This window comes from Aulostomus chinensis, chromosome 12, assembly GCF_037954235.1.
Source record: "Aulostomus chinensis isolate RoL2024-O1b breed Wild chromosome 12, RoL_Achi_v1.0, whole genome shotgun sequence".
Taxonomy (NCBI): Eukaryota; Metazoa; Chordata; class Actinopteri; order Syngnathiformes; family Aulostomidae; genus Aulostomus; species Aulostomus chinensis.
Window position 1 is genome coordinate 15,274,425 of NC_141331.1, and position 14,769 is coordinate 15,289,193.

General features: G+C 41.7%; 2 protein-coding genes across 3 annotated transcripts; both read left to right on the forward strand.

The window, feature by feature from the left end:
- The first annotated feature begins 71 nt into the window (after positions 1–71).
- On the forward strand, positions 72–8,505 carry dcun1d2a (DCN1, defective in cullin neddylation 1, domain containing 2a). Its single transcript, XM_086220390.1, has 7 exons — positions 72–205; positions 3,655–3,871; positions 3,957–4,125; positions 4,433–4,563; positions 5,759–5,841; positions 7,638–7,734; positions 7,824–8,505. Exons 2-7 carry the CDS (start codon positions 3,697–3,699, stop codon positions 7,901–7,903), a joined length of 735 nt encoding a protein of 244 aa, XP_086076516.1. The 5' UTR covers positions 72–205; positions 3,655–3,696; the 3' UTR covers positions 7,904–8,505.
- A 2,118-nt stretch (positions 8,506–10,623) lies between these two features.
- LOC147252204 (growth hormone-regulated TBC protein 1-A-like) lies at positions 10,624–14,110 on the forward strand. 2 transcript variants are annotated; one of them, XM_086221259.1, is made up of 8 exons: positions 10,624–10,760; positions 11,229–11,374; positions 11,454–11,612; positions 11,687–11,811; positions 12,154–12,250; positions 12,544–12,716; positions 12,803–12,988; positions 13,565–14,110. In XM_086221259.1, exons 1-8 carry the CDS (start codon positions 10,711–10,713, stop codon positions 13,661–13,663), a joined length of 1,035 nt encoding a protein of 344 aa, XP_086077385.1. In that variant the 5' UTR covers positions 10,624–10,710; the 3' UTR covers positions 13,664–14,110. The 2 variants fall into 2 exon arrangements, with proteins under 2 accessions (XP_086077385.1, XP_086077384.1); XM_086221258.1 differs by having other exon boundaries at positions 10,719–11,374.
- The last annotated feature ends 659 nt before the right edge of the window (positions 14,111–14,769 follow it).

Below are 14,769 nucleotides of genomic sequence, written 5' to 3' on the forward strand. Positions count from 1 at the left end.
TGGAGAGGAGGCTGCATTACACTTCTGTTCTTCCCATCAAGCACTTCAAAGCAGGTAAGCTGGGTTTGCGTCGCAAACGCATTGGGGACATGTATTATAATAAAGTAATAGAATACAACCATATTGAACAAACGCGACCAGTCCAGGGTGAACCTCGCCCGAAGGCTGCTGGGATAGACTCCAGCCCCCTGCGACCCTTAACAAGGTAAGTGGTAGAAAATAGATGGATGAGTGGAATGTTGAATAAAACACAATGAATCCTTGAGTGGAATTTTAATGTTACAATATTATTCAACACCTGGCAAATATGACTTCAAAACAGAAGAAAGCATAGGTGTTAGTATTAACAATCATCTAATTTAACAGTTGTAAATGATGATAGAAAAAATGTAGGAGTTAACTCTGTCTAACAAAAACTACAAAATAATAATGGGTTTTGAAGAAAGATTGTCAGATCCCTTTATTGTTCCGTTCACAAACTTCGTGTTGCCTGAGTATTTACCAAATAATGTCCCCCTGCAATTTAAATAACTCCACTGAAACACAGAAACCTTTTGGAAAGTTAGAGGGAACGCCATGTTCTGAAGGGCCCTCAAACATTAGCAGAACGCTCCACGCTCTCAGAGGTTTGACGACCACACTCAGCCTGTGTGGCGGCTTCACCGTAGAACAGGAGAGGGGGCTGACATTCTCAGATACTCTATCAGCACCATTTGTGTGTGTGGTGTTGGCGCACGTTGAAGGGTGGATTCACTGAGATAACATTCAGCTGACTTGCATCAGACAAAATGACTCTGCTCCTCTAGGTTTACCCAAAGGTGAGCGCCCACTGGGGGGTTTCTCACTCGTGTTCAGGGGCTCTGTCTGTTGTGGACTAAACATCAAACAATAGTGAAAGAAACACAGCCTCAAGGTATATCCCTGGGTTGACTTGTTTTCCTGAACGTCTTGTTCCTATTTTGGCAATATAAAGCACTGTAATGGAGACTAAAGGATTTTTTTTTTTTTTGAATTTTTGACTTCTCTTTTTGTAAACTTCATAAAAAATAGGAGGTAGCTTGTAAGGGGTGTATTTAATTTTAAATAAGGAGGAAGTTTAAGCTCTATTTTCTTAAGCAGCATTCCATTTGTTTTCTCCTGCTTCGTATTGTTTCACACAGAGTTGGCTGCACTTGAAAAATTGCCCTGTAATTTGTCAACTGACAAAACTAAATGCTACTCTCACTGATGTGTATGCTAGTCAAATACATAAAAACTTAAATAATATCAGGATCTTATACCAGTCTTTTATTTAGGACATGATTACCGCTGGTGAAGAGTGTGTACATGTTACTGTTGAATATGAATGTACTGAAGTCAGGACAATTGACCGTCATGCACTGTTGGATTGAGAGCCGTGTTTTCAGGCTACGCTTTCACACCTCTGATTTCAAAGGAAAGAGAGAAGTAGATGTCATGGCAAGGCAAGGCAATTTTATTTGTAGAGCCTGTTTTCACAAACGGTTTGTCTCAAAGGGCTTTACATGGCATCATGAGAACATCCTCTGCCCTTAGACCCTCACATCGACTGAGGAAAAACTCCATAGAAAATCCTTTTAACTGGGAAAAATCTGAGAAACCTCAGGGTGAGCAGCACACGAGGATCCATCAGCCAGGACGGACAGACGCGCAACAGATGTTGTACGTCTGTCTGTTATGTGTTTCCTGATACAGGATAGTCAGATTTACAAGGTGTAAAAAATTAGGCTTCAATTAAACCCTAATTTCTCTAACTATTTATGCCCCGAGCACACTCTTTATATGTAACACTGTCTGGACCCATGTTGTGTGGTGGTTTGATTGACAAAGTAGGGATGTATGTATAGAAACAGGACAGAGCAGCAATAGCGATCGTTCAAAGATTTAAATAAAGAGATCATTCCAAATCGGCTCGTAAAGGTGTTAAATTTTAATGATGTCATAACAAATAAATGCTACACTGTACATGCTTGCTGCAGATTTGTTTGTGAGAGACACTTCCAAATCACTAATGATGAGTCACCTTTAACAAATGGCTGTTATTTAGATTAAACCTAAACTCTCCAGTTGTTTTTAGATCAGTGCTTGATGCTTTGAGGATTACATACTTATTATTAGTTAAATTAGCATATTTTATTATCTGTAACAATGCATGTGTAGGCTTTTTCACCAAGTTTATATTGAACATGTTTTTTCTTTCACAGTTTAGGGAATTTAGAAGAAGGTTTGCTGTGATGTAAATTACATAAATCAATTGTGTAAATATTCTTAATTCTCTCACTTGATCGCGCGCACACACACACCGACCAATATTACGGAATTAATGAAAAACAAAGCACGTAAAAATCAATGAAACTACTGCAAACCTTTAATCTGCGGGACTACTTCCGCGCATGCGCACGATGTACGACAGTCGGGCTACCAAACTGGTCAAACAGCGGGTGTGAAAATGGTAGGTAACCAAAATAAACACAAACCCACGCATTGGTTTTGGTGCCGGACTGGCTTATATTTAAGAGTACTATTGCAGAATGAAAGCTAGCGTTGTGGGGTGTTTTGACAAGCCTGCATTGATCAGTTAGTGGGCTTCGCTGCTGTTTCAGGGAAGGTCAGTTGATATTTTGAGAGCAAGCTAGCTAGCTATATGCCCCTTTTTAGCAGTCTTGTAACTTCGGCTGGGAGTAGGTCAGCAATAAGAGCGCAAACACTTATACTGGGGAGGATCCTGGAACACCATTAACCATACTGACACCCTTTTCCCATGATGTTATCCCCACTGTTACTGTCAGTGATAGATCCTTGCTAATTTAGCTATCGCTAGCCTGGAGAAGTTACTAGCGTTAGCTTTTGGTATGTGGACCATGCTAACCTCACCGTTACCCGTGTCGTCGCACAATGATCCGTTATGTGCATCCAGTACACACGTTTGAATGCGTCAGCAGCTGTTATCGTCTCATCATTACAGCTGTAATATCCAACATGATGCCAGCAGAGCCGATCATGTGTCAAAGTTAATAACTCCTGTCTATGAAGGCTGTATTACACCTAATAATACAGTATTCTCAATATGCCTGGTTGGGTTTAATAGAGGGGGGGAAACTAAAAACTACACTGGCAAACAACACATGCATAAATCTCAAGAAAGGGTATATTTGCACTTACTGTGGATAGATAAATATTCATATATCTAAATATATATAGATTGCTGCCAAGTGTTCCTGACAGGGCGCTTGTGTTACACTCCAGACTTGTTGCACCTCTAGGTCTTGGTGATGGCATCCCATTTCCCTCCTCATATTACATATGTAGTCATCTGAGGGGCCCTCAGGGGTACAACATGTGCTTTGAGAATCCACAACATCCCCCTTCAGAACAGTCCGTGTTGCTCTTGGACAGGACATAATCACCACCCCAGCTCGCTCGCTCACCACTGATTATGTGTGTGTTTGTCGGCGTGAAAGACTAACCTTTTGAAGCATGCGTCAGGGCATCCTCGTTGTTGTCTGAATGCTTGTTGATTTTTGTGTCTCATTTTTTGTGCTTGTCTGTGTTTCACTTTGTGTTTGTGTGTTGCTGTCTGTGTTGTCCGGTGTGGTGGCACCCGTGTCTGACTGTCCATGTCCTGTACTTGTGCAGCATAAACTGAAGTCTTCGCAGAGGGACAAGGTACGGCAGTTCATGTCCTTCACGCAGGCTGGGGAGAAGACAGCCGTCTACTGCCTCACACAGAATGACTGGAAACTAGAAGTTGCTATTGACAACTACTTTCAGAATCCAGATCTCTACTGTAAGGAATCCATGAAAACCTCAGTTGACCGAAAAAAGCTAGAACAGCTCTTCAATCGCTACAAAGGTAAGTGGGGTATTTAATTGTCAGTGTCTCCCATGGTCCTTAAAAGTTACATTATTCCGCATATGTCTGTTTCTTTCTGTGTTAGATCCCCAGGATGAGAATAAGATCGGCATCGATGGAATCCAGCAGTTTTGTGATGACCTGTCTCTGGACCCAGCCAGCATCACTGTGCTGGTGGTGGCGTGGAAGTTTCGTGCCGCCACTCAGTGCGAGTTCACCAAGAAGGAATTTCTAGATGGAATGACGGAGCTGGGGTGAGTGTTGACAATAACAGCGCGTGACTTATTCTGAAGTGGGACAGAAAAAAAACACATAAACACTGCAGCTGAGGTACCATGGCATGGTGGTTCTTTCAGTGCAGATACACGGAGGGAAGGCGGTCTATATATAGACCTTCTCAATCACAGCATGGGTATTGTGTGTCTTCACGGAGGAGCTGCAGGATCTTTTGAGTGTTAACTTCAGCCACCGTGTATGTCGTCAGTGTCAACACTGCTGTTGTTTGTGTGATCATTTAGTTTGTTGACTAACAGCTCATATTGACTCTCTCTCTCTCTGTAGGTGTGACAGCCCGGAGAAATTGAAGGCCCTTTTACCAAGATTAGAGCAGGAGCTCAAAGACACCGGGAAGTTTAAGGACTTCTACCAGTTTACCTTTAACTTTGCCAAAAATCCTGGACAGAAGGGTTTAGGTAAGAAGAGTGAGAGTAAAATGCAAACATGTGAGTCAGAAAGATTTCATTAAAAGAAGGTTTAGCCTCTTTTAGATGGGAAATATACACCTTTGCTGGCTTCATGAATGAATGATGACCGGTGGCTTTTTGACATGCAGACACCAACTTTTTGGGAACTTTGCATATTGTTCATCATGCAAAACAAGGAGAAGGGAAGTCCTCTCTCCTCTGTGTGGGCCTTGTTCTGTGTGTTAGACCCACAGCTGACTGCTAGATAGCCTAGCACAGTGAATGGTAGTTAATGGGAAGTATTAGCATACCTCAGTCAAAAGTCATCAGGTAGATCAGGATCTCGGTTTGTTCAGAACGAGTCTTCGTCCTCGTCCTAGTCCTCATCCTCGTCCTCATCCTCTCTTACAAAGTTGGCCGTGATTATTAGTTGCAGTTGTTCTTTTGAGGGCTGAAGTTGCAAATGGGCTCTTGAGGTGCTACGGCAAGTCAGTGCACCCAGGAAAGCAGTTTGGACCATGTCAGATTCTAAAATTATAACATCCTATAATTTCAAATTCTTTCATCATGAATGCCATGAACCCACTAGTAATATTGATGCAGGCAAAGACCATTATAAAGAAAAGTGTTTTTGAGAACTTTTGACAGAGGTATGCTAACACTTCCCACCCACTGCCATTCATTGTGCTAAGTGATCTCTGTGTATGCACACACACAGGAGAGAAGGCTGACTGTCCTCTTGACTGGCTGTTGGCATGTTCCTTTAAATCATGAGCACCAGGAACACAGACCCCCCACGTCTGTCAGTGAATGCACCAACACGAATGTCAGTTTCATCATTTAACGTCATTAGAGAGCAGATTCTGCTGCCTGCATTACAGCCAGACACGCATAATTACTGAATGTCTATTAAATTCCTCTGTCTCACTGAGCTGATGTGACCACATCCTCGAGGCCTTAAAACAGGCTGCACAGTGTTTCTGCTCTATGGAAGATAAACGATGATTGAAAAGCTACATCTATTTTGGGCTTGTGGCGTGATACAGAAATGATACTATATCCGAGCTTGTGGAAGATAAGGCTACAAAGTAGTAAAACTGCGTTTGCAAGCCAGGGTGTTTGCTTCAAACGGAACCGTCAGATTAACATGAAGAGGTGTGTGTGTTTGAAAGGGGCTTGTGTGTTGTGGTATTTCTGTGTGCAGACTTGGATATGGCTGTAGCCTACTGGAACCTGGTCCTGTCGGGAAGATTTAAGTTCCTTGATCTCTGGAATAGATTCCTTTTGGTAAGTCCAAAAAAATTAAACCGTCATGTCACCAATTATTTCTCTCGGTTACAACATGAAAATTGAGATTTTTTTTAATTTTTTTTCCTTTTTTTTAAGTTATGGCTTCATGCTTCCCAGTTGCAGACAGTTAACATACTGATTAAAATTTTTGTGGGGTTAAAAGTAAGAGATACTCTCTCTAAATTTGGTGCTCTATCAATTTTTTTCTGTTAAAATATTTTAAAAATGAGGCAATTGTAACCTAAATGACTTGGGTATTATTAGTACGTTAATGGTATCTGCAGTGTCAGTGTTCTTCTCAAATGGCATCTTTGTCTCTGTTCCAAGAAGATTGTTTCTATACACTTTGAGCTCAAACAAATTTGAGAGGTCCAACGTTACATGAAGGACTGAGATGAAAACCAGAGCTAAACTTTAATGGAGGTCTAAAAACACATGTAAGTAAACCAGGTTGATTTTATAGCCATGGTAAAAATATCGACTCTCTACATTGATGGTGCTTTACCCAAACACACACACAAACACACACACATATGAAGGGTGAGGTGCCCATAAAACTCATCAGGAGCTGTCTTGGTGTGCATTTTGTATTTTTTTTTTAATCCCAGAAAAATGTAAGTTCCAGTTGTTCCTTTTCTTAAATCATAGTGTAAAATACAAACAAGACTTTGATCTTAGCTTTTTTCCTAAAATAATAAATGAATAAAGCTGCCCTTAACAGGGTAAGTGGTAGAAAATGGATGGATGGATGAAATAAATGTATAAATAAATTGGTTTGTAGTAGGCGACTACAACATATCTGACTGTGTAGCCGCTGTAGGACAGCTGATCACAGGCACACACACACACACACACACACACACACACACACACACACACACACACACAACAGGCTTTCTCTCCCAGTCCCCTGCAGGTAGGCAGAAAAGATGATGCAGATATGGTTAAATCTGACAGATTTAACAGAAAAGGTGTCTCTTTTTGTCAAAAACCGATGCGAGCACTCGGTGTCACTGGAAATCATCATGGACTTTAGATTTGGATCGGCTTGTGTGTTGTTGATGAAAGCCTCCACTGCTACTCGGAAGGACATTTTAATTCACTAAAGAGTGTTCCAATTGGCTGAAGTTGGTTTAATTTGGCAGATTGATTGGACGGTGGAGAGATTTAGTGCTGCTTCTGCCCAGCCTTTGTCACTTTAAACACCTTTTAAACACTTCAATTGCAAAATGAAATTTTATAGACTTCAAACACACGCGGTATGATGCCAAATGTCAGTCACCGCCTGACTTTATTGCTGGCTTCAGAGAGGATTTTCTTGATTATTTTGAATTTTATTTAAAAACGATCACGGCGTTAAGATAGAGCTGATAGAAATCATGAAACCGATGTGTTGCACAGAGATTAAAGCTCCCGCTAATTTGTACCTCTTGTCCCTCGTTGGGCTTTTGCAGCATAATTTATACGGAATCATCTTCTGTATCTAGAATAGATTTGGAAAGTATATGAATACATAAAATACACACACCACATAACATGAACTGACACACCTCCCTCAGTACTTGTGCAGTTTTCCGTTCAGTGCTGCCACTTCGTGAAACCGCGTGGTGTTTGATGGGAATGAAGACTTGAGCACCCCTGGACATCCAGAGAATAATCTGGCACCAATTAGTGATTTACACTGAGGTGAAACGGCACCAAACGTCCGCTCAGGTTTAATTGTGGAGACGTAGAAAATGAAGATGCATTTTACCGTCGATTCTCTGAAGCTCATCAGCTTGTGCCCCTTTCAGGAACACCATAAACGATCCATCCCAAAAGACACATGGAACCTTTTGTTGGACTTTGGTAACATGATTGCAGATGACATGTCCAACTACGATGAGGAAGGTGAGTGTGGGTTCCATTTTTCTTTTAGTTGACACGGAAGTTTTGACTTATAACATTGTGTGAATGATATCTTCTGTTTTATTTCTCAGGGGCGTGGCCAGTCCTTATAGACGACTTTGTGGAATTTGCCCGGCCAATTGTAACAGGATCAAAACGTAAAACTCTCTAAATCACATCCCAACTACGGGAAACCAGAACGTTGTTTCTCTTACAGTGACTTCATAGTTTTTTTTAAGACTTGTACAAAAAAAAAAATTGTAGACTTCAGAGAGAAAACAGAAGCACTCGAAACTGTCAGGAAACCACCTTTCAGGGAGCTGAGTAAGAAACGATGAGAAGAACTGGCCTCATTTTTGTCCTCATTCGACTGAGGCGTCATCGCCAGATCCACCCCGCACTCTCCTGTTGGACTCTTAGCAGCCTGGACACCCCTCTGCTCCACTCCAGGAGGAGTCCTATCTGTGGGGATGGATGCAGCTCCGAGGTGGGGGTGGGGGCTGAACAGAGAGGAGAAGAGGCTGCGTGTTTGAGAGATCCTCCCTAGTCGGCTTGGTTTTGTGATATGAAGCTCTGAATGACTGCTAAGTCCCCATGTCTCGCTGTACCATCGGGACAGAGTGCTTGCTACACCAGCACCAAAAACTGTACATACTGTATCTATTGGGACAGTTTACAAAGAGAGCTATATGAAGAATAATATAAATATGTTCAATTTATAAATGCAAAAGATGATTCTTTTATGTACAGTAAATGCTAAGATGTCTATTGGGATGCCTCGATATTGTGTTGTGGGTTTAATGGTCAGGTGGCTCTGTCAAGTACTGGAGTTGTGAGCTTCTCTTTGAAAGCATGTGAAAACACATTTTACGTCACCCCGGGCTGGGTTCAGAAACACATCCTCGGTCAAGTAAGATTATGGTTCTTATTTCGTCGATCATTTTCGGTACCAGTCTGATCCACGGCAGTAATATTTTTTTGCTTTCTAAAGCTGATTCGTTTAAATCACTCGACCCGTCTGAGACATCATTAAGGTCATCGAGCAGCATTTAAGGGACAATTAAGTAGTGGCCTTCAGGATTGCACGGCACATATCTTTGTTATGGCCGAGCTCAGAGGCTGCGACGCTACAGAAGGCAACAACGCGACAACGTAAGCCTTAAGAATAGATACGTGTCTGTTCAATATTTATGTTTCTGATCAAGCCCATCTGTCCAGTGTTACTGAAGGTAGTGAAATTAGAATATATTGTCGATAAGTCCATGTAAGTAGCCGAAGTATATTGCTCATTTAAAGAAAGATGAATAAAGCATGAGTTTTTCCATATCCATACACATATTTAGCTCATTTGTCATTGATGAGATACACAGCATATTTTTTTCCCCTCACAATCCTACAATGAACCCAAGTATTTATTCCTATACTGATGTGATGCAGTGAAACAAAGCATTCTATTCTTTATCACATGGTCCACCGCTCAATTTTGATGGAGTTAATGGTTTTTGAAGGAGCCGGTGAAAATGTCTCGTCCAACTTTGTGAAAAGACGCGTGTGTCTCATGATTTCTGAGGCGCTCGGCGTGTTTCCACAGTCGGGTAACAGCCAAGCTTTTCTCTGATGGATTTTATTCCGTCAAAATCTCAAGTCAAGTCAAGTGATCTCGTCGTAGCGTTGCTGACTCTTCTGGACGACTACCGATTTCACACATCAAATTTGTTTATCAGTATTGACAAGGAAATCTGTTGAAACAAAAGCAAAGATGAGGGTTGTTGACGATAGTGGTCACATCTTTTGCATTCTTTGTTTTTTTGTTGTTGTTTTTTTTAGAAATTTGGATGTCTGGCACCTTTATTCTCTTATTTTCCCCTCTATTCATTCAGGGAAAGTTCTCTGAGTATTACCCTCATCACATTCCAGCGGTTAGAAACATGTTCACAGCTGGAAGACGCTCAGCACAAACAGAAGGCATCTCAGTGGTAATGAGGGAGCAACAAGCTCACCCAAATACGTCCCGCCAGTCCAGGAAATGAAAAAGTGACCTTTCAAAAGTTTCCCTCCACTTCAGGCCACCGCTGTCTTTAGGAAGCAGTGGTTCTAGATCCTAAAGTCTTTCAGCTGTGACATAGAAGAGATGTTAAATTTGAGTTAAACGTGGCAATCAGGCTGACGTTGGAGTTAAAACCAGCAAAGTGTCGGCATCAGTCAATGTATGTATAGACATTTACATGATGTTTATCAGTGAAAATTAACAAAAGCAGCCATCATGACAAATTGATGGCATTTCACATCCCAACCTGACTTTTGTCCTTTGACATCACAACCTATTCAAATAGAACATGAACTGTCATCACTGGTGGACAGCTGGGATTTAGCCTCCTGAGTTTACACTGTATATTTCTTCTTAGAAGGAGTTCATAGTAACGGTCGTCTTCGCGCTAGTTTGGTCCCCAACCACGAATATCCGACTGCATCAACTGTCTTCATCTAAATAAAACTCTTTGATTTTTAATTTCGTAAACTAGTAGACAGTAAGCCCCTTCATCCCATTACACCGAGCAAACTATAAGATGTGTGGACCTTTTTTTAATGGTCAAGCAGTTCAACAGCGTTGGGTTCGACTGACAGCTGTTTCTGTTCTTTTTTTCCAACCCATTCATGTAAATCATAGTTTGAGGAATCTGAAGTTCAAGGTGTCTGACCAGACAATCATATTCAATAACATCGTTGACTGTAACGCACAAGCAAACGCTGTCTCTCTTCCTCCAATTGTCTCTCATGCAAATGCCAGAGGAATTATACCTGGGTGTGACTTCATCTAGCTCCTCCCCTCGGTGAATGCTGTAAGGTAAGGTGAGACATTTAAAACAGACCACTTTGTTATTTACCTTGACATGAGTCAGTCCTTTACCAGGTGCTAATCATGAAATAACCAGGTTGTTTATGTATTTAAGCGGGTAATTGTATTTTACCACGTTTTGCATGATGGAGAGGGAGACAACAGGAAATGCTTCCACATGTACTAATGACAGGTACGTTTCGTGGTCAGGTGTGTTTTCTCTCTGTCTACTTCTTCTGAGTTTACATTCTTTTACTTTTTTGGTTTTGTTGTAGTTTTGTTTTTTTTGCTAAACCTTAGTCCTCATTGGAGCTGTTACGCGTTTATTTATTTACATCAACTTCCTCATCAATCCTTACTTCCTTAGATTCAGTGAGATGCCAAAGAAAGTGAACATTTAAAAGAATATTTTTGAGCTTGAATTTTTGCCCCTTGCTCCTAATTCTCTATTCAAAGTAATTTAAAACGTAGTAGTAACCTGGCCAGGGCATTTGATCTCCCAGCTACAGAAACACTAGCCACGGTTGGCTGTTGAAGTCTGTCATTAGGGAACTGACACAGAACGAAGGGTGGGAATGAAAACTGACCCTGCGGTCGGTCTTTTGTTCACCGTGTACATCAGCATTGTGTACAGTTGTGAGGTCCGCCTTTGCCCCCGCAGGATCGACCCCTATGGCTTCCTGAGACATCAGGATTTTGAATCCTATAAGGAAATGATGAACAAGTATGAAGCTGTCCTCAACAGAAGGGCCATGAAATGGTCCAAGCTCCTTCAAGAGAAACCTCACGTGAAGAAGAACTTGACAGGTACACCCACGGGGATCTCTGCCGTGCTTTGATGGTTTCTGCAGTTAAAATGATGCCATTTTAAAATGTGTTTTGGAAGTGAAGCGGTATGTTCGAAAAGGTGTACCAAATGAGCACCGTGCCAGAGTGTGGATGGCAGCGAGTGGAGCCCAGGAGCACCTGGAAAACCACACAGGATATTACCAGTCTCTACTGGCCATGGAGCACGACACCAAGCTGAAGGAAACCATTCACATAGGTGTGACAACAGCAGCAACCAATGCACGTTTCATTAAAATACATACAAGTACATTTATTCTAATTCTACTGCAGACCTGCACAGGACCTTTCCTGATAATGTCTTCTTCCAAAGCAAAGCAGCACCAGGCCTGCAGAAGGCCCTCTACAATGTTCTGCTGGCTTATGGCCACCACAACAAGGCGGTGGGCTACTGTCAGGTGAGGAAGAGACAGAACATCTGTTTACCTTGAAAACAGGAAGAACTAGTTCCTTATTATTCACACGTGTGTAGATTTCCACCATACACAACGTGTCTTGACTCTCCTTGTCACATTAATTTAGTTTGTAGAGGTGTTTTTTTAAGGAGTCACGTCCCTTTGAACTGCCGTGATGAGTGAATAGTCAGGTGACTGATCACCTGACGTGTACACATTCAAGTCACAACATATTAATGACAAGGTTAATTTTCCCATTTGGAAAAATGTTCTAGTAGGTATCGAAAATTGACTGTGTGAGCCTCTGTGACGCCGATAGTTCACGTATGTCTGTGTTTATTCCAGGGTATGAACTTTATTGCAGGTTACATCATCATCATTACAAAAGATGAAGAGAAATCTTTCTGGCTCATGGATGCATTGTTGGGCAGAATCCTCCCAGGTGGACTATTCTTTTTTTTTCTTTAACATTAACTTTAGGTTGCAAAGTGCAAGGGTAAGTCCGGTGTTTTTCTCTCAGACATTGGTTGTGTAAAGAGTAAAATGTAAAAGAGTTGTTTGTAAACCCATTAAAGCTCAAAATGACAACATAAAAAAAACTAAGTGGACCAAGGTTAGAACCTTGTGACGTTCCATATTCGCACAAGAAATATGACTTTCATCTGATTTTTAAAAAAAAAATCAAATAAATGAATAAAGGAAAAAGGGTCCTTCTGTAAATGTTTGTTGTCATAGACTACTACAGCCTTGCCATGCTGGGACTGAAGACTGACCAGGCAGTGCTCGAGGAGCTGGTGAGGGCTAAAGCTCCTGCAGTGGGCCAGCTCATGGACCAGTATCCTGGCATATGGATGCTGGTGGTGTCACGCTGGTTCATTTGCCTTTACATTGACATCCTCCCCATAGAGGTTAGCAAAAGTTGTGGTAGGTACAAATACGGAATTCGTAAAGAACGTTTGTTCAAAGCTATCAGTCTTGTTTCCTCTTTCTCCAGACTGTCCTACGGGTCTGGGACTGTCTTTTCTACGAAGGGTCCAAGGTTCTTTTCCGTGTCGCTCTGACTCTCATCCTTCACCACCAGCCTGAGATCCTGAGGGCTCGTTCTTTGCCTGACGTGTGTGAGTGCTTCAAACAAATCACCTGCGGTGCTTTCACTCTGGACTGTCACACCTTCATGCAGGTGAGACGAGTGAGGGCGGCGTGACAAACAAACACCCATGGGCTTACATAGGCCAGCGAAGCACTTTTAAATTCAGTCAAGCTAAATACAGAGAAATAGATAATAACACTGGCAATCCCACAAAAATGACCTGCACCACATGTTTTGTATAAATAGGCGGAAAGGCAAGATTCTTTTCAGAAAACACAAAGCAACCTAAATGGAAAGTAAGCTTTTGATTTATCTTTTAATACTAGATGACACAAGTATTTTATTTTACTTTTCTGAGATTAAACACAAGGAAAACTATTGGAAAAACTTAGGAAACTTAAGTCCATCTTTACTGGAAAACACCTTTGGCTTTGCTGAGGTGGAAATTCAACTCATTAGTCATAAGTTTTCCAACTTTTTTGGACCGTGATAGTTTTAACCTGCCAGGACAGCCCCAGTTTACTATGGTTAAGGAAACTTGATTGTGAATGGAGTTTAAAAGGTTACACAGTGTGTTTACAGTGTCTTCATACAAGGTAAATACACAAGATATGTGCTTCTTCAATGGAATATTAAATCACTGTTTTTTGGGGGTTTTTTTTGCAGAAAATCTTTGCAGAACCTGGGAGTCTGTCGATGGCAACCGTGGATAAACTGAGAGACAAATGCAGACAACAGACTCAAGGGGAACTGCAACAGCCGTGAACTTTTGGATCCATCCTTTCCCCACATGACTGCTGGGATTTGTAGTGCTTTTCATTCATTCACACTACACGATCAGGAGTGACCACCTACTACTGAAGAGATGCGAGCGGTCCCTCGCGTGACGTGGAAACTATTTCACACCGTTATCAGTACATCCGAGAAGCTTCTCAACTAATGTTTTACAGTTTCGTTGTTCGCTGCAGGTCCTGTTTGTTGCTGTATACACTTAAAGATAATCACACCTGATGCTTTGCGAATACGATTTAAAACTTGTGGTTTTTTTAATCCTCATTATAGTATTTTCTTAATATGACAATGATATGAATCACTTCGTTATGGTCAGTGACAGCTAGGCCTGAGTCCTGCCCGCAAGATTCTGGTCAACATCAAGCAAAACTGTTGGATTTGAAACTTAAAACCATTTGATCCACAGTAGTGCATTTCTAATACTACACGTTTATTTTTCCTCGCAATAAAACATCTGTTTCGGATCAATTGCTGTGACTGGTTTGCTCTCAATTCAGTGTTGAATGCAAAGCTCCTCTGTTTGATTATGCAACAATTATGCAAAAGTTTAGCGACATAAGCAGAGTTACAAAAACGCTCCTTCCAGTAAAAGTCAGAGGTCTTTTTGCTGAGTGTTTGCATTCCTTGAGAACTTAGGTTTAAAAATTAATATCTGGTGGAGTTTCAGACAAGACTGAACTGGTGTCAAACATGTTGGTGTCACACTGCCTATCCCAGCAGCCTTCAGATGACAGGCAGGGTTCACCCTGGACAGGTCACCAGTCCATCACAGGACCAACACATAGAGACAGACAACCATTCACACTCACAGTCACACCTACGGTCAATTTAGAGTATCAATCAGCCTCGTCCCCTCTTGATGTCTTTGGACTGTGGGAGGAAGCTGGAGTACCAGAGAGAACCCACGCAGGAACAGGGAGAACATGGAGACTCACACAGAAAGATCCTGTGCTGGAGCCGGGACTCGGACCCAGAACCTTCTTGCTGTGAGGCAGCAGTGCTGACCACTGCACCACCGTGCAGCCCTACTCTGCTTTTCCTCCTGGGAAATGTTCAAATGTCTTCAGTTACAATAGTTT

What these genes read in the sequence shown, in the direction of transcription:
- dcun1d2a (XM_086220390.1), top strand. Translation starts at nt 3,697, where the DNA reads ATGTCCTTCACGCAGGCTGGGGAGAAGACAGCCGTCTACTGCCTCACA. An exon ending in GATGGAATGACGGAGCTGGG is followed by an intron (nt 4,126 to 4,432) that starts GTGAGTGTTGAC and finishes CTCTCTCTGTAG; the next exon opens with GTGTGACAGCCCGGAGAAAT. An exon ending in GTCCAACTACGATGAGGAAG is followed by an intron (nt 7,735 to 7,823) that starts GTGAGTGTGGGT and finishes TTTATTTCTCAG; the next exon opens with GGGCGTGGCCAGTCCTTATA.
- LOC147252204 (XM_086221258.1), top strand. Translation starts at nt 11,143, where the DNA reads ATGAAAACTGACCCTGCGGTCGGTCTTTTGTTCACCGTGTACATCAGC. An exon ending in CGTGAAGAAGAACTTGACAG is followed by an intron (nt 11,375 to 11,453) that starts GTACACCCACGG and finishes GTGTTTTGGAAG; the next exon opens with TGAAGCGGTATGTTCGAAAA. An exon ending in AGGCGGTGGGCTACTGTCAG is followed by an intron (nt 11,812 to 12,153) that starts GTGAGGAAGAGA and finishes TGTTTATTCCAG; the next exon opens with GGTATGAACTTTATTGCAGG.